At 52.9% G+C, this 22,341-nt stretch overlaps 1 protein-coding gene across 6 annotated transcripts in view; it reads left to right on the top strand.

The window, feature by feature from the left end:
- The window catches only part of LOC111149427 (autophagy and beclin 1 regulator 1), a 176,429-nt gene extending 154,412 nt beyond the window's left edge, over positions 1-22,017 (top strand). For all 6 annotated transcript variants that reach the window (XM_022506469.1, XM_022506472.1, XM_022506470.1 and 3 more), the window contains 4 exons: positions 6,214-6,353; positions 13,576-13,668; positions 14,957-15,150; positions 20,446-22,017. In XM_022506469.1, coding sequence (XP_022362177.1) covers positions 6,214-6,353; positions 13,576-13,668; positions 14,957-15,150; positions 20,446-20,942 — 924 coding nt within the window. In that variant the 3' untranslated portion in view covers positions 20,943-22,017. The remainder of the gene's footprint in view (positions 1-6,213; positions 6,354-13,575; positions 13,669-14,956; positions 15,151-20,445) is intronic.
- The last annotated feature ends 324 nt before the right edge of the window (positions 22,018-22,341 follow it).

The following is a 22,341-nucleotide window of genomic DNA, read 5'->3' on the forward strand; positions in this document are numbered from 1 at the left end:
AGGAACATTAAGTGCCTCAGTATTTCATTTAGCACCAAAGTAGTTCCCTGAGCTGAAGGAACCTCTCTCCTTTGATCCTAATGGCCTGAGATGGCCTTTGGAAAGCATCAAGCCAATTAAAATAGAAAATTCTTGTCCTCTGTCTCTGTGGGATCTCTTTGAGAGGAGTAGGTGAATAAGAGTTTACAGGTCTCAATAAATCACAGGAGGTTGGCTAGAAATGACTTTAAGGCAGCAGATTATCAATGGCAGCCGAGGGCAACATTTCCAAGAATTAAGGAAAAGGGGGCATCTGGCTGGCTTGGTCGGTGGAGCACATGACTCGTGATCTCAGGGTCGTGAGTTTAAGCCCCATGTTGGGCCTAGAGCTTACTTTAAAAAAAAAAAAAGGTTTCAAAAGGAGCTATTGCTCCTCTTTTCCATTGGGAGAGTTTTGGTTTGGACAAGGGGAGTTCAGACAGATTTGTTCCCACTTCAGCTGAGTAAAGGAGAAAGGTAGGTGAGCTGGTGTTCTGATTCTTAGTTTTAAATGGTCACTTTAAAGTCAACGTCCTACAAGTTCTAAACTCCAAAGTAGAATATAAGGAAGGCTTAGAGACAGTAAAAGAGCTTAAAGTGTCTGAAAAACAATCAGATTTTCCTAGGGATGAAGAAACTTCAGTAATTCGTGAAACTAAGCAAATCAGCAGCTTGAAAGGAGGAAAAGATTGACCAGAGTGTCTCCCGCCGCCTGCTCTGGGAAGCATGCATTTCTCAGCCTCTGACAAGATGTGTAGCCGTCCATTTCCAATGGAAAGGTCAGCTGTCTCTTAGCATCTGCTTTCCATTGATTTCTCCCTCTTCCCAGAGAGTTAATTTTTCTCTAGTAACCCTCTCTAAAAGCTTAAGGCCTCCCTGATTTCCTTCATTACCGAGAAGGCATTTTTCCTCTTCGCATTTCCTTTCTTCCTCACAGCCCCCTTGGCTTGTGCCTTCACTCGTGGCCCTTCCAGCCTCAGTTTCCAGTTGTCCCCTTCCTACCACCAGCTTCCATGGTCTTAGTTAAAACAGGGAAGCTCTGATGAGTGCGCTCGACCTCTTGCCTCTGCGGAGCCATTCCAGTTTTATAGATGACGGGATTCCCAAACCCAGACAAGATAGCCGCAAAGTTTTTTTCTTTCAGCTTCTTATCTGAGCTGATCTGAACAGTGCAGTTTGCTGCTTGGACTAATGGTCTGAGCTTTAGTGATATGCAGCTGAAAAAAAAAACACCTTGTTGAGGGCAGCAGTACATTTTTCCTCTAAATTTTAAAAGGGTGGAGAAGAAGGTTTCCCACTGAGCCGCTCTGGTTGCCTCTCATTCTTTTCCTGTCCACCACTGAACAAGAAGCAAGACCCCTTTAGTTTTGATCTGGAAACTGTTTTCTTTTGGAGTACAATAGATGGTCTTGGACCCCAGAAGTGGAAGAATGATTATCTTCTCTCACTCCCTTGGAACCATGAAGATCTTGGCGACCTGACTCATTCCCTGGTGATGTGCTGAGGCTGCTGTGAGCCTCCTTCTAGCATATTGATTCCAATTCCCTTCTTAGATGTTAGACAGAAATGAGAACAGTCTGCTTGGGGATGGGGGGTTGCTGTCAGCATTTGTCATCCACCAGGGAGCAGCTATAGCCAAGACAGGTAAAACCAGGACTCTGCCAACATGAGTCAGGAGCTGGGTTTTACATTCAGCCCCACAAAGGGTCCTCAGGTCCTGATAATCCTCCTCTAGTGTCATGGAATTTGGTGGTACAGCTTCCTGGTGAAGAAGGGAGAGCAGGACTTTAGGCAGGCCACCCAGCTTTGTCCTTGACAAGTGTTAAGGAAACCTTTACTTGAGATAAATATGGGGTGCCTTTAAGAGAAGGCCAGAGCTGTCCCTTAACACCATCTCAGATCTTCTTTCTTGTCAGTGCCAATGAACCTGGAGTTTACAGAGCCAGCTCTGGTTCCTACTGGTGTCTGTCAGGAGACTGCTCCCCAAGTCACTGGGTCTGAAAGACTGCTGGCTGAATCCCTAAATGGTATGGGAGTAGCCAGAGCTACTGAACCTCCTGTCTGCGTTGGGAAACTTGTTGAAACTTCTTGTCACTAGGGCTAATTGTGAGGGATATACCCCGCTCAGTGAGGCACTTTGAGATCTCCAGCCAGAGAATGGAATGGAAACTACATCTCTGGGTGGTTCTGAAAATGGGCCAGGTTCTCATTCCTCCAGGTTCCGTTAGTTGCAGGCATGTGTGAAATCAGGAGTATTAGACTGGATGGCCTCTCAGGCATGTAAAGCTGAGTCCTACCCATCCTGCATGCTCTGTGCTCTCATTCCCCACCCCCTGTATGTTCTGCTCTCTTCTCCCTCCTTCCCACCCCCACATTAGAGGGTGATAAGCAAACAAGTGCCTATCAGGAGTCCTGGAGGCCGCTGATCCTCATGTGGCATTTTCTGGCTTCCTGCCACAAAGCGGGATTTAGTTTAATGTGCACTTGGGAGTTTCCCTTTCAGTGGTGTTTAAGGACTTGATGGGTCTGGGACCGGGGACTGCCATAGTCCAAGGACAAATCAATGCCCTATGACTACTATTGCCATGAAGGTTGTGAGTATCTATGCAGCAAGGTCTGGGGGTCTCAGCCTTGAATGACCTCCCCAATCCATCTGACCTTGTCTCAGCTGAGCTGGGTTGTCCGTCCTACTGGTCGCTTGAGGGTTTTGTCTCCAAAGAAGGTTCCTGTACTTAGAAGCAAATTGATAGTATTTACTTGTTAATTGCTCTGCAGCAACTATAAAAGGTAAATATGTGACATGTGAGAGGCTCGTTTGCTTCTTTACTGGTGTGGAACTTTTCTAGAAGAATTCTCTTAGCTTTTCTTTGAGACTTCCATCAAAAAACTCGGCACAACCTTAAAGCCAAAACCTTAAAGAAAACTCTACTTTACTAACCTTATTATCCCCCTTCTTGCAAGGCTGCTTTCTCTGCCCAGCTCCCTGCAGGTATAAATCATAGTGACTTTAGGGAAGACTCCCTTGTGAAGCTTTGTAGGCTGCCACAGGCCAAGACCAAACAAAGGTCCCCTCGTCCAGCCCCCTGAGCTTAACACACATCGTTCCCTAACCCTGGATGTCTCCCCTCATGCCACCTACCCTTGGGGCGAAGGAAAATTAAACAGTCTGTGGTCCTGGCCACAGCGGTTAGATCCCAGCCACTTTGTCCTGAGTGTGTATACCAGCTCTCATTTCACTGTATGACCTTTGGGGGGACAGAAATGATTGATTTCTCTTCTGGGAAGGAAAACCTCTGTGAGAAAGGGTAAAGGCACCACACCCCATTCCCTGATTTGAAGGAAAAAGGGTTGATTAGGCACACAGGGCAAAGGCTGGTATTGCCGTCTTCATGGAGAGTTAGCCATTGAGGCTGGTAGAGGAGAGTAGCTGTAGGTTTGTTGAAGGCGCCTCCCAGATACATATTTGCAAAGAGGAGACGATCCGAAGGTCAAGCAACCATGTTCTACATGACTAGTTCAGAAATTCATAAACTCCATTGGGCTCTTTTTTAGTAGTCTCCTTGGTTAAACCAAAGATTCTTGCTCATTCTTACATTTGGAGTTGAGTCAGAAAGGGAGGACATAGGAGGTTCTTAAAACAGCAGCCATGGGGCAATCTCATGCCTCAAAATAGGGCCAGTTCCTTATCTGTAAGAGACCTCCAGCCTCAGGACCATAGCAGGCTGCTCTGGTGGTATGCCACAGGCTGCCCAGCCACAGTTCTCAGCACCACAGAGCCTGGGTAATTCTTCACGACAGGATTCTCTGTGTATGTGTCAGTACGTTGAGAACTTGTGTTGCCTGCTCTCCACTCCATTCTAGAGCCTGTCCTGGTGAGGGCCTTTCAGGTAGCTGCCCAGGGCACATGAACAAGCGTTCCCACATCCCGGGCTTATCACTTCACTTGTGAATGGGCAGCAGACCCTTTGTTCAATTTTTGCTTCCTGTCTTTCCTTTTTTTCTTTTAATTTTAAATCTCTCATCAGGATAATCTGAAAAGTAATAAGTACTATACCACCCTAAATCCATTTTTGAACATTACTTTCTAAACCACCATCTCATTTGGTCTTCCTTCCCACCCCCGACCCCTCCATCAGGGGGCAGGGAAAGGCAGATGTAGTTCATCCCTATTTTATAGATTAAAACCTGAAGAGGCGGGGCACCTGGGTGGCTTAGTTGTTAAGCATCTGCCTTCAGCTCAGGTCATGATCCCAGGGTCCTGGGATGGAGCCCTACATCGGGCTCTCTGCTCGGCAGTAAGTCTTCTCCCTCTCCCATTCCCCTTGTTTGTGTTCCCTCTCTCACTCTCTCTCTCTCTCTCTCTGTCAAATAAATAAAATCTTTCAAAAATAAATAAAACCTGAAGAGGCTAAAAGGGGAAACATTGACTAATACTCCAGTTTAGGGGTGCCTGGGCAGCTCAGTTGGTTAAGCATCTGCCTTCAGCTCAGGTCATGATCCCAGGGTCTTGGGATCAAGTCCCGAATCAGGCTCCCTGCTCAGTAGGGAGTCTGCTTCTCTGTCTCCCATCTGTGATCTCTCTCACTTTTGTGTACTCTCAAATAAATAAATAAATAAAATATTTTTTAAATAAATAAATAAAACTCCAGTTTATAGATTCTTGGCTTCATCCTTTTCATAGACCCTAACAACCTTTTTTGAAGCCCCAAGATGCAGGTTCCTGGTAATGTTAGCAACAGTTACCATCTGTGAGCTTGCGCTGTGCCAGACATTTCTATACATCATGTCTTTTCATCTCTCCAATTACTTGGTTGTTGGTGCATTCTCTCTCTCTCTCTCTCTCTCTCTCTCTCTTTTTTTTTTTGAAGTAGGCTCCATGTCTAGCATGGAGCCCAGTGTGGGGCTTGAACTCATGACTTTGAGCTGAGATCAAGAGTCAAAAGCTTAGGGCGCCTGGGTGGCTCAGTGGGTTAAGCCTCTACCTTCAGCTCAGGTCATGGTCTCAGGGTTCTGGGATCAAGCCCCGAATCGGGCTCTCTGCTCAGCGGGGAGTCTCCTTCACCCCTCTCCCTCTGTCTGCCTCTCTGCCTACTTGTGCTCTCTCTCTCTCTCTCTGTCAAATAAATAAAATCCTAAAAAAAAAAAAAAAAAAAAAAAAAAAGTCAAATGCTTAACTGAGCCATAGAGGTGCCCCCAGTACTATCTTTTAAAACTGAGATCTGAAGAAGTCACTGTTCTAGAGAAGAGGTGTCAGGACTCCAAACCAGGGCTTTCTAATTCGAAAGAAAGTCTGCATCCTTCATTCTCCCACTGCCCTGCCCCTGTCTCTGACTAAAGTTGCTGTGGAATGCTGTGGAGTGCTGGAGTGCTGGAGTGCTGGAGTGCTGGAGTGCTGGAGTGCTGGAGTGCTGTGCGGCTTGGTGGCTGGAGAGATCGGAGGCTGTCTTTCACCTCCGGTCCCAACCCCTGCTACAGCTAAGCTGCCTCCTCAGAACATAGTAGCTTTGGAAATAAGCCGACCATTGAAGGGTTCTCTCTCCCTTGGAGAAATGGAAACAAGCTATTTAATGGTGATTTATATAAGCTAGAACGAAATCACGTACCTGTGTGTTCAAGATCCCCCTCTCCCCTGCTTCCTACATCTTAGTGCACCTTTTAGGTTTCCTTAACAATAGCAGTTTTAACATTGCTTTTAATTAGATGAATTAAGAATGTTCTCTGGTGTTATCACCCCCTCCCGCCCCCCTATCACCTTCAGTTCCCCATTGCTGTGAGAGCTGTGATTGCCATGGTAACAGGACTCCCAGTTATGCTTGGCTCTCACTGGTTTGTCTGGTCAGGGGAAAGTTAGGGGCAGGTCTTCCTGGTGAGCGGAGTTCTGACTGGCTTTCCAGGGGGTTGCCTTTAAGCCACGAAATGAAAAGAGCTAAAAGACTGTAAAGAGAGCATGAGCAAGCTTCCTGCAGAAACGCCCAAGTGTGCCCCTAGTCTTGCTCGAGGGTTCTAGCCTTCCTCCTAAAGTAAGAGGACCCCAGCCTCCCCCTGCTACCCAAGTTCGCCAGTATGTATGAGAGGCCTTCTTTCTTATCTGTGGTTAACTTGCTTCTGGCCATAGAAGGGACTTTGTTATTCTTGGTAACAAATTGTTTCTCCTCGAATTCTCTTTTCTTCCCTCTTTCTCCCCCCCCCCCCCAGAGAGTTTTCAACGTCCTTTACCCCATGCCTGCCGACCAGCGGAGACATGTCAGCATCAACTCTGCCCGCTGGCTGCCCGAGCCGGGGCTTGGCCTGGCCTATGGTACCAACAAAGGAGACCTGGTGATCTGCCGACCAGAGTGAGTGGCCCAGGGTGGGCGGCAGTGAGGGTGGGAGGGGATCATCCAGGCTGAGGATGGGAGTAATTGGCATCATCCGTGGGTCTGGCCGTGAGATGGGGTCTCGTAGGTGGGAAATCGAAGCTCTGCTAGAGCCTGCCTCCTTCTCTGCGTCATTCTGTAAAGGGTCCTTTTCACTTAGGGTTGCTAGGGTTAGCTCTCCGTCCCAGAAATCTTCAAAAGACTGGTTCAGTTATTATGTCTTCATAAATCTAAGGCAGTGTTTTTTTCCTTTGTTTTCTCTTGTTCTCCGGTTCCCTAGTGATAGTAAAGTTTCCCTGCAGGCAAAGCATAGATATCAAAGATTCTTTTCTAAACGGTTTTAGAAAAATTCAACAGGTAGTCTTGGGTTGTGTAAATGCCACAGACGTAACATAAGAAATAAAATTGGAAATAGAGTATTGTTAAAGCCCTAATTTGTCAGGCCACTGATCTCTAGCAGCCTGGCTCTGTGTCCTGCCTGTTTTCCTTTCTGCTTGCACTTCATAACAGTGAAGGCAAATTGAAAAGCTCCATTTAAATCAGAACGCCTATTATCTGATCCTGAAGTAAGGGGTAGGAGGGACACTTCTGTCGTAGGTCCTGTTGACACCCCTTCCCCTTGTGGAGGACAGAGGTCTGTTCTTTCACTCGAGACCCTGGGAGTCAGCCAGGTCTGTCGTCAGTTCCCAGACCCAGCCAGGTGGGGCGCGTGAAGCTCTGTGTGTCAGTGCAGATCAGGCTGATTACTGCCTGGGCCGCCGCAGGGTTCCAGCCGACTAATGCCTCTGCTGCCTCCCGGCCGTCCTAATGCTGTCCTCCACTTGGTGCAGTCTTCTCCAGGGGTGTTCTGCAGATCACAGAGCATGGCGTGACTGGTCTGGTAGGGTCTGTGGCTGTTGGAAGTGTCTGTGTTGCCTTTTGATAGGGCCTCTGGTGATTTTTCCTAGGGTGTGTATTTGGGTCAGTTCTCATGCCTGGTAGGTGACTGGTGACCGAGCCTTGTCCGCTGAGCTAGGTCAGTGGCTCAGGAGAAAGGAAACCCTATTCTAAGGGCAGCTCTTTCACTCTATCTTGCATTTTTGGAGCCCCTCCCAAAGAGAGGCTGCCGTCTGAGACTGTGGTTCTGCCAGCCACACTCTGCTCAAGCTCTGTGTCCAGAGGGCCCCTCTCACTAGCTCCTCATGCCTTCCCAGAACCGCGCCTGCCTCTTTGACGACTGTGCCACTATTAGTCTCGGCGCCGGGTCTGTCCGTTTCTGCCCTCCCCCTGGCCTGACCATAGTCCTGGGATCAGTCTGCTCTGAGCTCTTTCTTTTTTCCCAAAGCACATGAGACCAATTATCTTATCTCACCCTCTTAGGAGTTCGTAAGAGGACTCTGATAGGCATCTTTTCCAAAACTGGCACAGAATTCTGGGCCATATTTTTATTCTTAACCAACACTGTAGTTATAGGCCTTTCTTTCCCTGTTTCTCCGAGACATCCTTCCTCAACATTATTGTCTCGTCTGTAGCTCCAGCCATGAAACCTTTGTCCCAGCCAAACTCCCAGCCCCTTCCCTTGTAAAAATGACCTGCTCCAACAGAGGCAGACTCTCTACCTCCAGTTCATCGTGGTGCCACAAAGGCTTATATGTCTGAAACCCCGGCCTCCGCACTTGCTGTGAGTCACGGACACCTCAGCCAAACATGAAGCTGGCTTTGGCCTCTCTTCTCTCTTTTCTCCCCATATGTTGTCTTCAACATCCAGCACCAGCAGGCTGGAGCCATCCTGGGCTGCCTGGGGAACGTAGCCGCAGGAACTCAGGCCTCTTCCAGGAGCAAGCAGGCACTGAATTTGACACCACGGACAGGGTCCCATTGCAGACCTAGTTGTGTTGGCCGTGTTGGCCCGAGAGAGAGCTAGCTTGCCCTGCCTGTGTGGGGTTGCTGTTTTTCCTGAATTGTTGGGTCATTCTGGTAAATGCCCTAAATCTTAGGGCTGCATATTTGAGGGAACCATGTAAACTAAGACAGACATGACTTTGTCCTAACTTGTTCAGAGCTTCTCTGCTTCTCAGTCCCCTTCGTATCTGTGGGGTTTGGCTTCAGGCAGGGAAGACTGAGCAGTATTCAGGTAAAGACGGGAAGACTTATCCAAGGCCGCCCAGCAGATCAGTGACAGAATTAGGCTCCCTGACTTTCTAATTCTGAGCTCTTTCCTACCGCTGGTTTTGTTGTGTTTTTTTTTTCTTTTTACCTTTTTTCTATCATGAATAACTTTAAAATTCTGATAGAAACCATGTATGCTCTTCTACAGAAAAATATACCACAAGAACACCTGCGTAATTTCATAGCTCTCTTAAGACCTCAGGTAAAGCATGCAGCCCTAGATCATGTTGAGACATTTAAGCGGGTCAGATGATTGACATGGAGGGAAATGAGAGAGGAGAAGGGAGAATGTTCACATCTTTTGAACGGTCTGTGGTGGTCTCTGGCCTAGAACAAGGAGAACAAGTGAATAGGGCAGGAGCAGCTCAGGGTTGTTGTCTCTCCAGTAGGCGGCTGCCTGAGGCTCCCCACCCTTCCCCTGGCGACAGGGCTCTCGCACACCTGTTCCCAAGGGCATAGCAGCTGGCCGGCTGGGGTTACAGCCCTCCCCCCAAGAACAGGTGCTTGTCTGCCTTCGTCTGTGGACACGGGCAGCTGCACCCCGCTTTGTGCTCTCTGTTTCCTCTTGAATTCTCCTCCATTGTCCTAGCCTCCATACACTCTCCAAGCACAAAGACAGAGGTCACAAGCCCCTTGGGCATCTCTTGGTGGCACTAAAACCCCACTGACAGTAGAACAAGGCCTCAGGAAATACTCCCATCATTCCAGGGAACAAAATTCTGATGATAGGCGAGGAGACGAGCAGCTGGCTCCGTAGCGCCTGTGCGAAGCCATTAGGGTGGCTGATAGCCCGGTCCCCCCACCCTTCCTAGCAGCAAAGCCCTCCTTTCTCCTTTGCTTTGCTCCCCCACCGGCCACTCCTCCCAAGCTGCTGCTGTGCTGGCTGACTGCCAGCCCAGCCAACACCCCCACCGATAACCACAGTGGGTGTGAAGTACCAGATTGATGTGAGGGGGTGCTTGCTCACTTCCGGCTTCATAGATCAGCCCTACAAATGGGGGGGAGGTGTTGCTGGGAAGACCACTGCTTCTCAGAGTCAGCTCTGAAGACGGAATTGAGGGACTCCTGCCAGAAGAAACTAGGGCAGGACTCTGGGGCATTTGGCCCCCTGGCTGAGTGTGGGACCCCTGACAAGGCCCCAGCTCTGTGCCTTAAGAGGACACTACCTCTGTAAACAGTGATTGCAATCAAGCATCACTGACCAAGGAAGAGAAAAGCACACCCTGAATCAGAAGGGAGCCACAGAGACTTCATCTTTCCGGCTGTCCCACAGGAGCCAGGTGCCAGCTCTTTCCCACGTTGCAGAGAGAGTGGGGATAAATGCCTGTCCTTCTCTCAAAGAGACAGCCATGTAAGGGATAGATGAAAGAAGATGTTCTCAAAGAGAATATTCCCTAGAAGTGGAGAAGTTCAGGCTGAGTCGGTGGAACGTGCAGCTCTTGATCTCGGGTATGTGAGTTCGAGCCCCACTTTAGGTGTAGAGATTACTTAAAAATAAAATCTTTTAAAAAAAAAAAAAAGTTGAGATGTTCAGAGCCATAATCTGCATGGGAGCATGGTCACCACTGAGGAAGCCAGGCCGGCTCCTAGCTGTGTTGAGGGGACTCAGAAGGTCTCAGTTGTGAGGGAGTCACAGAGCCCAGCCTGGCAGCATAGGCTGCAGATGCTGCTGAAGGAAGCCTGGGAGGAAGTGGAAGCAAGTCCCTTTGAAAGGCTGGCCCTGCTCGGCCTTCCCGCGCTTCCTCATCCCTTCGTGTGTTTACATGGCTTCCAGGAAGAACCCAGAGGCAACAGTGACTCATTGATCCTTACTAAGACTCAAGGAGAAAAGAGATGGTTGGGAGCATTCTTCAGCTTTTAGGTGGAAATCAGTGATACTGGGTATTGGAGGCTAAGAGTTTCAGTAGCCAGAAGGGGTGTCTTCACCTCTGATCCTTGTACAGTACCTGGAATTTTAACCAAACTTCCAAAAACATGAGCTTGTTGTCATCAAGCTGCTCTGACCACAGAAAGTAGAACAGGTCAGGGCTCCAGTAGACCTGTTGATGGCAGGGGTCGGGGTGGTACGCAGTAAGGAGGGAGGCCGGCTAGAGCAGCACATCTGCCAGTCTCTGTCGTCGCCTTCTGCTTGGCCGTCAACCTCATCACTGAATGTCCTGAACCCGCAGCTCTGAGCTGACGGTGCATGCTGCCCAATAGAAGGTGTTTGAGGGGACTGTTTGACATGACGTTGCCACTCCCAGCACAGGGACTGGGGCCTTCAGGTGGCCTGAAACTGGAAGGAAGGTTCCTGTCCACGCAGCGCATGGCTCGGCGTAGGTCTAGTGCGGACGGTTTGTTGTCGCTAACCAGCCCTGGCTAGCGGGAGTTACAGAGGAAGGATTTGGCAGGGCCCCAGATGGTACTGCCACCTGTCAATAAATCTTGACAAGTTTGTAAATCAGAGGCTCCCTGGCAGCTGGCCTCACATGGGGCCTCATGCAGCCAGGATTTACTCAGCAAAAGCTGCAGTGATGGCTTTGTTTTGGGGGCCGCTGCTGTTGACCTCTGGCCCTTTGCCTCTTCCCTCATGGAAGGTCCTCTCCTGTCTCCTGGGCTCTGCAGTGCCCCTGCTATTCTCAGACAGCACCCCCCCACCAAGAGAGCTGAATGCTCTGAGGAGGAGGGAGCTGCTTCTTTTTAAACGGACAGTCTGAAGAAGATCACACCAAAAACGCAGCCCTGTGGGTCCCCGGGGCTACCCGAGGGCGGTTAGACCGGAGCAGGGAAGGAAGAGCACCTGTGCATGGCTGTAGCTCTTTTCCTCCAAAGACGCTCGTGTGCCCCTTAGGTGAAGCCCAGTCCCCAGAATCCTCATGACAACTGAGAGACAGATGCAGGGCTCTGGCCCAGGCCTGTTCCCTTTCACCCGTAGTAGCACACTGTCCTGACATGGGGTCCCTCGCCATCCATGCCCTGTCAGGTGCCCATCCTGGCTAATCCTGACATCACTGCCCCCACAGATGGCCTTTTCCTCATGACCCACTGGCTTTGATTTTTCTGCTCTTTGTTGAAGTTCTGTCATTAAAGGAAGATGGCTGGGGCTTCTAGGTGAGAAAGTTGGCTTTTGTCGGAGCTTGTCTTAGCTCAGGCAGCCATTACAGAACACCACAGACTGAAGGTCTTAATCAACAGAAATTTATTTCCTCACAGTTCTGGAGGGTGGAAGTCCAAGAGGAGGAGTCAGCAGGGCTGGGTTCTGGTGAGGGCTGTCTTCTCACTGTGTCCTCTCATGGTAGAGAAGGAGAGAGATCTCTTTCTTACTCTTCTTTTTCTTCTTCTTTTTTTCTGAGATTTTATTTTTAAATAGTCTCTACACCCAACGTGGGGCTCAAACCTCACAGCCCCAAGATTGAGAGTCGCATGCTCCGCTGACTGAGCCAGCCAGGCGCCCCACTTCCTTACTCTTCTTATAAAGCCAGTCTCTGGATTAGAGTCCCACTCTTCTGGCTTCATTTAATCTTAATTACCTCCTAAAGACCGTCTCTCCAGCTGCAGTCTCACTGGGGGATAGGCCTCCCATCTGTGGATTTGGGGGGACGCAGTTGAGTTCATGGCCCGGTTCCTCCAGCACGTGTGCACGCCCTGTCCCATCTAGGAACGGAGCCGGCTGTTAAGAGTATCTCTTACAGTCTCCAGAGGGACACCAGGGTTTGGTTTGGGTTTGTTTTTTGGGGGTTTTTTTTGTTTTTTGTTTTTTTTTCCAAAATTTATTTATTTGACAGGCAGGGATCACAAATAGGCAGAGAGGCTGAGAGAGAGAGAGGAGGAAGCAGGCTCCCCGCTGAGCAGAGAGCCCGATGCGGGGCTCGATCCCAGGACCCTGGGATCATGACCTGAGCCTAAGGCAGAGGCTTTAACCCACTGAGCCACCCAGGCGCCCCTGGTTTTTGTTTTTAAGTGAGGTCTGCACCGAGCATGGGCCTCAGACTCACCACCTGGAGATCAAGAGTTGCGTGCTCTACTGACTGAGCCCGCCAGGTGCCCCAGGGACACCAGAGTTTGGACGGGATCAGACATCACTTCCCCATCTCCTGTCCCCACCTTCACCACCAGCACCCCACACTCAACCACAGTGACTGCTAGGTAACCCCTTTTCCAGGAAGGAATCCTTAAAACCAAAGCAGTCTATGGGTTGCTTCCTGGGGTGGCAGGCCATTGTAGAGACACGAGAAGCCAGGGCTTCCCTTCTGCTAGCGGGGCCCATGTGAGATTAGAAGAAACGGCTTGGGGTGCCTGGGTGGCTCAGTGCGTTAAGGCCTCTGCCTTCAGCTCGGGTCGTGATCCCAGGGTCCTGGGATCGAGCCCTGCATCGGGCTCTCTGCTCAGCGGGGAGCCTGCTTCCCCCTTTCTCTCTGCCTGCCTCTCTACCTACTTGTGATCTCTGTCTGTCAAATAAACAAATAAAATCTTTAAAAAAAAAAAAAAAAAAAAGGAATGGCTTGATGGCCCATTCCAGGGAAAGGAGGAAGCAGGGCGAGGTTGGCAGCGGGAGAACTCCGAAGGGTAAGATACCTCATTTTCCTTCCTGCCTGCCCCATGGCAGCAGGGAAGACCCGGTGCAGGAGCCTGTGCTTTGTCCGCTTTGGAGGACGAAGCCTGGACTTTAGGCAGGGCCGGCTATGGCGCCCTGTCTCTCTAGGGCCTCCCTGGCCTCTCATTTGCCATCTTGGGTCCTTTCTTCATGCCTAAAGAACACTCAGCCCACTGCCTCCATATAGTGGGGCTCTTCCTTAGCGCTCTCTTCGGCCCTTGGAGGAGTTGCATCGGCCTTCAGAGGCAGGAAGAGTCCCACCGCTACAGGCGCTTGGGCTGTTGGAGAGTCATCAGCGTCACTCCAGTACTGAGCGTCCTGGTGGGAATCTCTAGTCCTCGTCTCAGCTCAGCCCCTTGAGAGACTAAAGAGGGCTTCCAGGCCACAGTCCACGAAGCCCTAGAGGTATACGGAGCTCTGGCCATTCTCTCTAATGCTCTCTCTACCTTTTCTCCTCCACCCTCCCCAACTGGTTTTCAGGGCCCTAAACTCTGGTGTTGAGTACTACTGGGACCAGCTAAACGAGACTGTCTTCACGGTCCACTCCAGCAGCAGAAGCAGTGAAAGGCCTGGGTGAGTTTGGGAAGGAGGAGGGCACAGCCGCTGGAGGAAGGCCTGTCCCTTCCTCCTGTTTCGGATGGGCTCTCAGGCAGTGCCCTCGGACCGCTCCGGCCTCCCTCGCTGCCTCTCCTCAGCCACAGCGGCTCCTCTTTGATCTGCTTTATGCACTGAGCTTTTGCAGTTTCATTTAAGAAAAGCATTCTGTGGCTAAGGAAGAGAACAAAAACCTCTGCTCTTAGATTCTTGGCTGAGAACAAACTAGGACATCCTGTGGCCCTTTCCCATTCTGGCCATGGTATCTGGGCACACTGTGAGGGGGAAGACAGAGCACTAGGGAGGGATGCTGTCCCCAAGAAGTGTGCCTGTGGCCCACGGAGAACCTGTGGACAGTGCTGCAGGTGACCAGGGCCTCGGGGAACAAGCTGCTTAGAGCTGTAGCCCAGGGACAGAACTTCCGCAGGGGCCAGTTAGAGAGTAGAAGCCTGGCCTGATCCTCTTATCACTTAGTTTATTAATGAGGACTGGAACATTCTGACAAAAAGTGCTGGGTCAGTAATACACCTTGGGCAATCACTGCTTCCTAGAGGAATTACAAGGCATAGCTCGAGGAGCAGTCTCCAGAAGCAGCTAGAAAGGAGTGGCTGGTGCCTGTCACGGAAGTCGTGGGCTCCCTCTGCTTCCAGCTCCACCTCTCCCAAGGGGTCAGTGCCTGGGAGATGCCCAAGGGAAGAGGGGTGCTAGCTTTTTGCCTGGGCCTTCCTCATAGGTCAGCTTGAGCTGCCTGCCTTCAAGGGTCTGCTGTGGGAAGGCCTTGAAGGAGACCGGAGGGCTTTTCCTCTAACGTGGAGATCCAGGGAAAGTTCCAAGAATTTAAACTGGAATCTTGTCAGCACATAGTTAGAAGGAAGGGAAAGCTGAGAGAGGAAAGGTCCTGCTGCTCACCCTTTGTCCCACAGATGTCAGCTGGTGGCTTCCTGCTTGTAAATAAGAGTCTTAAGATCAGCCACCTCTACCTCCCCAGAAAGACGCTCCCTGTTTGAGGGAGTGATGGAACTAGCTGGTTTGCAAAACGGGGTGGTTTTGCAAAACGAGGTGCAGCCTCCTCGCATCATCCCAGGTTTGGCCTGACCTGGAGGAGTGACCTACCATTGGGAGGGAGCCACAGGAGCACAGAGTTTGTCCTCAGAGCCTGCAGGCTCTGCTCCAGGGGGCTGTGCAGGATTGGTGGGGAGCACGTAGAACTCGGCGAGGTGTGCTGTCCCACACGCTGCCTGACTTCCGTCTGCCTTTCTCTCTCTAGAACCAGCAGAGCTACGTGGAGGACAGACAGAGACATGGGTCTGATGAATGCCATTGGACTGCAGCCCCGGAACCCCACCACCTCCGTGACCTCTCAGGGCACCCAGACTCTGGCCCTTCAGCTGCAGAATGCTGAAACACAGACGGAGAGGGAGCTACAGGAGCCAGGGACAGCGGCTTCGGGCCCTGGTGAAGGTAAGAGTCACATAATTTTAGAGTACAAACACGACTGAGGGTCCTCTCAGCCCTCCTGGTCCCTCCGCAGAGACAGCGGGTGCCAAGAAAGGGCCCTCCCCTCTCCGGAGGAGCACCCTCTCACCTGCCTGGGGCGCGTTCCCCTGGGGGCACGAGGAGACTCCTCGGTAGGAACAGCGTTTCCCTGATCTGGGTCACTGTTTGCAGCAGGCCGAGCTGCTCCTGCAGCTCTGCTCGGCTCCCACCGAGTACCCTGACCGCCCTCTTCTGTAGGACTCAGAGGACCCAGGCTGATGTTCCAGAGAGAGCACACAGGAGGTGGCCTCGATGGAACGCCTGCGAGAGAGACTCAGTGCCACGGGCTCTTGTTCCCAGGACAGGCACGCCGGGCCCTGGGCTTCTGGGGCCAGCCGTGATCACACCCACGGCTCCTTGCCATTCTGGCTGTGGCCAGTGCGCCACCAGCCCCTTCCTTCACCTACCTCACGTGTAGCTCGGCTGGCCTCGGCCCCGGCTCTGTGCTGGCCTCACGCTTCTGAGAACCGATTAGCACTTCCCAGCGGTACAGCTTGGAGCCGCTTAGGAGTCTGTGGGCAGCTGTGCCGAGCAGGCTGTTCTCGCCCAGTCACTCCCCTTACCCGACCCCGGCCCCTCACCAGTCAGACCTTCAAACAAGGCAGCCTCCAGCCGGACACAACATGCTTCAGCTCTGTGTGAGCCATTTGCCACAAAAGGGCCTCAGAAGGAAGAGCCGTCCGTGATTTGAAGGAGGCAGAGTGACAGATCTGCCTGTGTCTCCCCAGGGAGCAGCTTTCTGTCCAGTAGCCCCCCACAGGGCTCTGTCCCTCTCTCCACTGTGAATGGAGATTTTTAAAAGTTGAGTCCATTTTTTGGTTTGTGGCCCAGGCTGCATCCCCATCTGAGGCCCATGCCTCTTCCTTGGTTCTGGCCAGTTTCCCAGGGCAGTTCCCTTCCCGTCCCCTCGCCACAGAGGACAGCAGCTGGCGGAGGCGCTCTTCGGCAGGTGTAGCCGTGTGGTGCCCAAGTGCGGCAGAGGGGCTCCTGCAGCTCGCCCGGCGGTCTGGGGCCCCGTGACCTTTGCCTGGAGCTCTGGACGCCAGCCCTTTTCAGCACCCCGGTCCCTTTCAGAAAGTCCCTCACATAGAAAGAAGTGAGGGGAAAGGGATGGGTTGTGGGGACAGATGTCACCGGCCAGCTTCATCTCTCCTGGCGCCAGGAGGTGCTTACCCCATCGGACCACTGGCTACTCCTGCCACTCTGGTAGCAAGGCAGGGGACCAGGAAGTAAGTGTCTCCTCAGGCGCACACGTCCCCTCTGGCCCACCTTCCCCATCCGGCAGGTGGGCCTCGAGGCTCCGCATACTGGAATCCCAACTCTCACCCCTGCTCCTCTCTCTCCGTGTTGGCAAACTGGTGGCCACAGCTGCAGGAACATGTAGCGGAAAGCCTTAGTGAAGTTAGCTGACCCTTCTCCTGGGCTTAGCTAGAAGGTGGGGCCCAGGTGGGTATCCCCTGTGCACCCCGACACGTCAGTGGCCCGGGTGGGTTCGGTGAGGGAAACGGCTCTGCATGACTGCTTCCCATTCTGGGGCCGCCCCTCCCTTAGCCCTTTCCCCATCAGTCAGCACAGAGGGTTTCCAGGCCACTCTTCATTTTCTGACTCAATAAAAATTGGATTAGTCTCCTCAGCTCTTTCTAGGACTTCCAGGAAGAGCCCTCCACAGAGGGAGTTTGCAAGTATCAGCTCTTTAGCTTGTCCACCTTCAAAGTTTCCCGAAGTTTCCCGTCACTCAGAAATGGAGGGGAGCGTTCCCTGGGCTCACTCTTTGCCCCCCACACTGATACCATGCCTGCCCGGCATACAGTAGGCATTCAGGAGCTTTGTGGAATGAATGGATTGAGTGAGGCAAAGGCCTGCCCCTGAACTTGGCTGCACTGCACTCCTCTCCTCTGACCGCTGGAGAAAGGTTGCCTAGGCCTCCTCTTGGCTGGTGAAGATGAGAGCCCCACCGCAGTAGCCCGGGGCCAGGGAAAAGCAAAGGTGGAAAGCGAGGGGCTAGAAGGCCAGCGTGTTCCCTGAGGGCAGGAAGGGCAGCTCTTCCTTCTACTCAGCCTCACTTCCCTCTTCTGGGCAACGAAAGCCCCAGAATTAAATGTAGTTACAGGGCATTATGGGAACTTGCTGATTCCCATCCTGGCGTCTGCATCTAGAATGTACCTTAGAACTTGCCAAGGAAAAGATGTCCTGTCAACAGTAACCCAATTTCCCATTTTTCAAAGACAAAAAGAAATGCTCTTGCCGGGGGTGGAGACAGCAGAATTAACCTCTATGGCCACCACTGCTCCTAGAGCTAATAGCTTGGATTCCCGGCCATGGTTGCCTTTTCCCTCAGGCTCCAGTGTGTTTTCTTCTTGAAGAATGTGCCAGGGGAAGAGTTAGCGTGGCTTGGAGTCCCGGAAGGAGAAGCACAGCTCACAGCTATGTGCATCAGCCGAGAGGAAGCCGTCCACGGACACAGCTTAACTTCTCCATCTAGTCTGTTTGAGCACTGACTTTATGATTGATACTGTGTTAGGCACCATGAATCCAAAGGCAGTGCAGAGAGAAGCAGAATCCGAGATGAAACCATTGCCTTTTCCTTCAAAAGCAAGTTCAGAAAGGAAACAAACACTTAAGTACTTCTCATACAGCAGAGGGGTGACGTGTGACCAGATTTCACAGAGTACCTTAAGTCTGGAGCACCGGTGATCAGCCTGGTAGCCCTTTCATTCAGCCACACATTCACGTGACAGATAGATGCCAAGTGCAAGGCCATGCATTAGACACCGGACCCAAAGATAAATAAAACTCACTCTGAGACCTTCGGGGACTTGCAGCCCAGGAGGGAGATACCACAGCCACAAATAACACCTGTGGAAGGATGGGGCACTGGGAGGGCTCAGGGAGGGAGCAGCCACTTCCTGCTGGGGTCCACAGAAGGCCAGGTGGGAGGGGTGGTATTTACATTGACCTTGACATTCCCAGGGTGTCCCCAGTGTGAGTGAGCAGGGGCAGGCATGCATACAGCAGTGCCCCCACACAGCTTTGGTAAGAGCAGTGGTGCAGGAAGGGAGGATGTTTGGGGAAGTGTCTGGGACGTGACCAGAGGGCCCTTAAATGCCCTGCTAAGGTGTCTTGACAACTTTGAGAGCCCTTGGAGCTGCTGGGTTTTAAACAGATTAGGGACTTAACTAGAACTCAGTGAGTCTGAGCTTAATTAGAATGGTAATAGCAGCAGCGTGGAGGCTGGGTGGAAAGGGAAGAGGTAGGAAGCATGAAGACCAGTCAGGACATAACAGCCACAGTCGTGGTGAGAGGTGGCCCAGGCCAGGGCCATGGGAGCAGCAGGAAAGCACAGGAGGGCCTCTCCGAGGACCTGGCTGTATCACTGCCCTTGGGGCCCCAAGGCAGCCCTGTCCTGCCCCCGGAAGTGAGCTTCGTGAAAAGAGCTGATAGTTCACTAGGCACAGAGCCCAACACAATGAGTTCCAATGCCAGCAGGCCTCGGGCCGGCCCCCTGCACATCCCAGATCCAGCTGGGGAGGCCCTCAGTGCACAGAGTTCCTGGAAAGCAGTGGGGGTGGCAGCGAGCACAGAGAGGTCCCCAGGGGGCCTCGCCAACAGCCCCTTCGGCTTACAGGGTAGGAGCTGTGCCAGCACCGCGGCCCTAGGTTGACCTTTCCTCTTACCCTCTGCCCCACCGTTGGAAGGCTTTGTCCCCTGAGAGAAGTGTCTTCCCTTCTGCCCTGGGAGTTGGCGCTGAGCTGTCTGAGGGGGAAGCGGGGAAGAGCAGCCGCCTTAGGGGTCGGGGGGTGGGTGGGTAGCGTTGATGGGGAGAAAAGCAAACTGCAGGCAGGGAAGGGAAAGCTCAGGCAGAGTCTGCACTGCCTGGTGCTGGAGAGATGCACCTGGCGAAGGCCCATGGCATGAGGCTGCCAAGCACCAACCAGGAGGGAGAGATCTAATGGGGCCTCAGACACCGTGAAGCTGTGAAGCTGGCTGGCTGGAAATCCAGCTCTCACAAGGCAAGCAGAGAAAAGGGACTGGACAGGGAGGGAGCAAAAAAAGTCTTACAAAAATAGCTGTTGACAATAAGTACCCAAAAAAAGAAAAACCCTCACCGTCCGTGCCCCCAAGTCTGCGAAATCTCAGACCGGCCAGCAAGTAGCCACAGCAGCTAAGTTGATAGGTAGTGCCGGTCCTGGCGGCCCGCAGGCTTGGGTTGGCTGTGGGGTAGCCCAGGTGGAAGGAGCTCAGGACAGAGCCCCGCTCCTCCCAGACCCCAGGTTCATCAGCACAGCCGCCGCGAAGCATCCACCGTGCCTGTTGTCTCATTTTCTCGGCCCGGCACTGTGCAAGGTGGACATTAAGAGACTTGTCCAAGGTCACACTGCTAGTACAGAACAGATTTGAGCAAGAGCCTCCCCTGCTCCCACACAAGAGGGGTGGGGATGCCCAGGCCTTTGGGGAAGGAACAGAACCTTTTCTCCCTCCCTGGAGATGTGCGCTGAAGCCTCAGGCCTGGGCAGTTGGCTGTCTCCAAGGAAGGATGAGGGTATCAGGCATCCTGCCCAAGCCAAGGAGGACAGTAAATGGGAAACAGCTTGGGAAATCTGGTGGTTTTGGGAAGAGAGGAGACAGAATGCCTTCTAGGGAACAGTTAAAAATCCAGTCTTCCTTGTGAGCTTTTAGGAAGTAAACAGAACAACACCGAGGGAAGACAGCACAGCTTTGAAATGAGGCCGAGCAGACTGTTTGCCTTCAGGCCACACTCTGCAGGTCGCCCTCTCTTTCCACCGACCAGGCAGCACGCCCTCTCTCCAGGCTGGGTCCCCCAGTTACCCAGACAGGGAGAAGGCAGACAAAGCAAGCCATCTGTGGCCACCCCGCCACCTTCATTCATGTAGTGACTAGCCTGCCACTTGTGCTGGAAGGGTCGAAGCCAAATGCCCATTTTCTGGTCCAGCTCTGCCTCTTAACTGGCTGAGTGGCCTTGGCCACCTCATGCCATCTTCCACCTCAGTTTTCCGACCAGTAGAACAGAAATGGGAATTAGGATCATTTGGGGGGTCTTGTCTAGCTTTCAAGTCTCTGACTGATTCTCCAAAGGAGTTGGACTCTTCTCGTTTCTGCTTTTGGCGGAGAATCCCCCAGCTCCTCCTCACGGTGGCCTCCTTGCCTGTGTGGTCCCGCTCAGCCATGAACTCCCTCTGTCCTGTGCTCCCTACCTTCCAGGCGAAGGCTCTGATTCTGGTGCGAGCGGGGAAGACGCCCTCAGCAGGATCCAGCGGCTGATGGCGGAAGGGGGCATGACGGCCGTGGTGCAGCGGGAGCAGAGCACCACCATGGCCTCCATGGGTGGCTTCGGCAACAGCATCATCGTCAGCCACCGCATCCACCGCGGCTCCCAGACCGGTGCTGAGCCCGCGGCCACCCGCGCGTCCTCCCCCCGGCCCTCTGCCTCTCGGGGACTGCTTGCGGAGCCCGGGCAGCTGGCAGAGCGGGGCCTGAGCCCCCGGACAGCCTCCTGGGACCAGCCTAGTGCTCCAGGGCGGGAGCTGCCCCAGCCGCCCCTGCCACCTTCATCCCCGGTCCCCGCCCCTCTCCCCATTCCCCGCACCGAAGGACCAACCCTGCACTGCGACATGACCAATAACAACCACCTTGCTGAAGGCAGTGGCAGCAGCAGGGGGGAGGCCGCGGGCCCCAGCAGGGAGCCACGGAACAGGTAGAGACCCATGTGTGCACTGGTGCTTCCCCTTGGAACCGCTGAGCAGAAACTGGACCTCACAGCTGACTGGGAACTGTCTACGCGGAAGAGCTGCGGGCTGCATCAGGGAACAGGAGCAAGAGGGGGGGCCCTGAGTGAGGTCAGAGGCAGTGGGCTTGAGGCAGTCGAATGGGCAAGGCTTGCCTCGGGACTAGAACCTTCTGGAGGATCTGGAGCCCAGGGGAGCCATACTGCTGTGCTCCGTGTAAAGGGAGGAGGAAGTGGGTACCCTGCCATGAGCCCCCCCTTTCTCCCAGAAACATGGCTAAAGAGACTCACCCCTGGGCAGAGAGCTCAGAAGGGTGAACTGTCTTCCAGATCTGGGCCAAACCATCCAGGACAGTGGCCAGTGGGACAGCTTTGCCCTGTCCCCCTGTTGCATGGGCAGAGCCACTAGGAGCCCAAGAGCAGGAGGAGCAGCCTGGCCCCCCCAGGAGCCACCTCCATCTCTGAGCCTTCCAGAGCTTCAGCCTCTCTTGATCTTACCCCACAGAGACCACAGTTGGGGGTCAGGCCAGGCTCCTGGATTCCTGAAGACAGGGACTTCCTGCACTTAGTGATGGGGGACAACCATGGAGTGAAGGGGGCAGCCTGCTTGCCCGATACAGGATGGGGTCAAGGGATGGTGGGCAGGTCCTCACTCAGGAGTGGGGGGTGTAGGCTGGCCAGCCCCCGGGGCTTGTCCACCAGGCTCCTCTCCGCCTGCCCCCCCGGCCCTCAGAGCAGCACCTGTGGGTAGCAGTATTACATGAGCCCAGGCCAAAGCCAGCCCCAGGCTGGGGGAGGGGATGAGACTCCAGGTCAGAGTGTGAGGTCTCGGTCTGTGACTTAAGGTGTTGCATGTGGAATCTTGAACTGTATGTGTAGTTTCTAGTGAAGAAATCAAGGCTCTGATTATTTTGTTTTTAGTATGAAAATGTGATTTCTGTTTGTAACTCATCATAGAAACATTGTGGTGGGAGGAGAGGGGATAGTCTGACTGCTAAATGAGGGAAACACCAAAGATCTACATCATTAAAATGATGACACGCCCCTCACCAGGCTCCTCTCTGTTTGTTTCCATGGAGGACGGAGGAGGGGGTGGTGATTGGGGGGTTGGGGGAGAGGGGGCCCGGGTTCTGTCATGCAGTTTCTGGTGCTGCTGTCCTATGTGGGGAGCCCTGTCTGTTGCCTCAGCAGAAGAAGCCAGTCAGGTATGGGCTGCCACGTGTGCATGGTACCAGGGCTCTGTGCCCCACCGCCTCCTGCTTCCCCCAGGCTTGCTAAGGATTAGGGCAGCCCTAACAGTGACGGGGGGTAGGTCGGAATGACGGAAAGGCCCTCAGCCTGATTGCTCCCTATCCAGAACTGCGGGTCTAGAA

Source organism: Enhydra lutris, unplaced genomic scaffold (genome assembly GCF_002288905.1).
Source record: "Enhydra lutris kenyoni isolate GAN:26980312 unplaced genomic scaffold, ASM228890v2 scaffoldscaffold22, whole genome shotgun sequence".
NCBI classification, from domain to species: domain Eukaryota; kingdom Metazoa; phylum Chordata; class Mammalia; order Carnivora; family Mustelidae; genus Enhydra; species Enhydra lutris.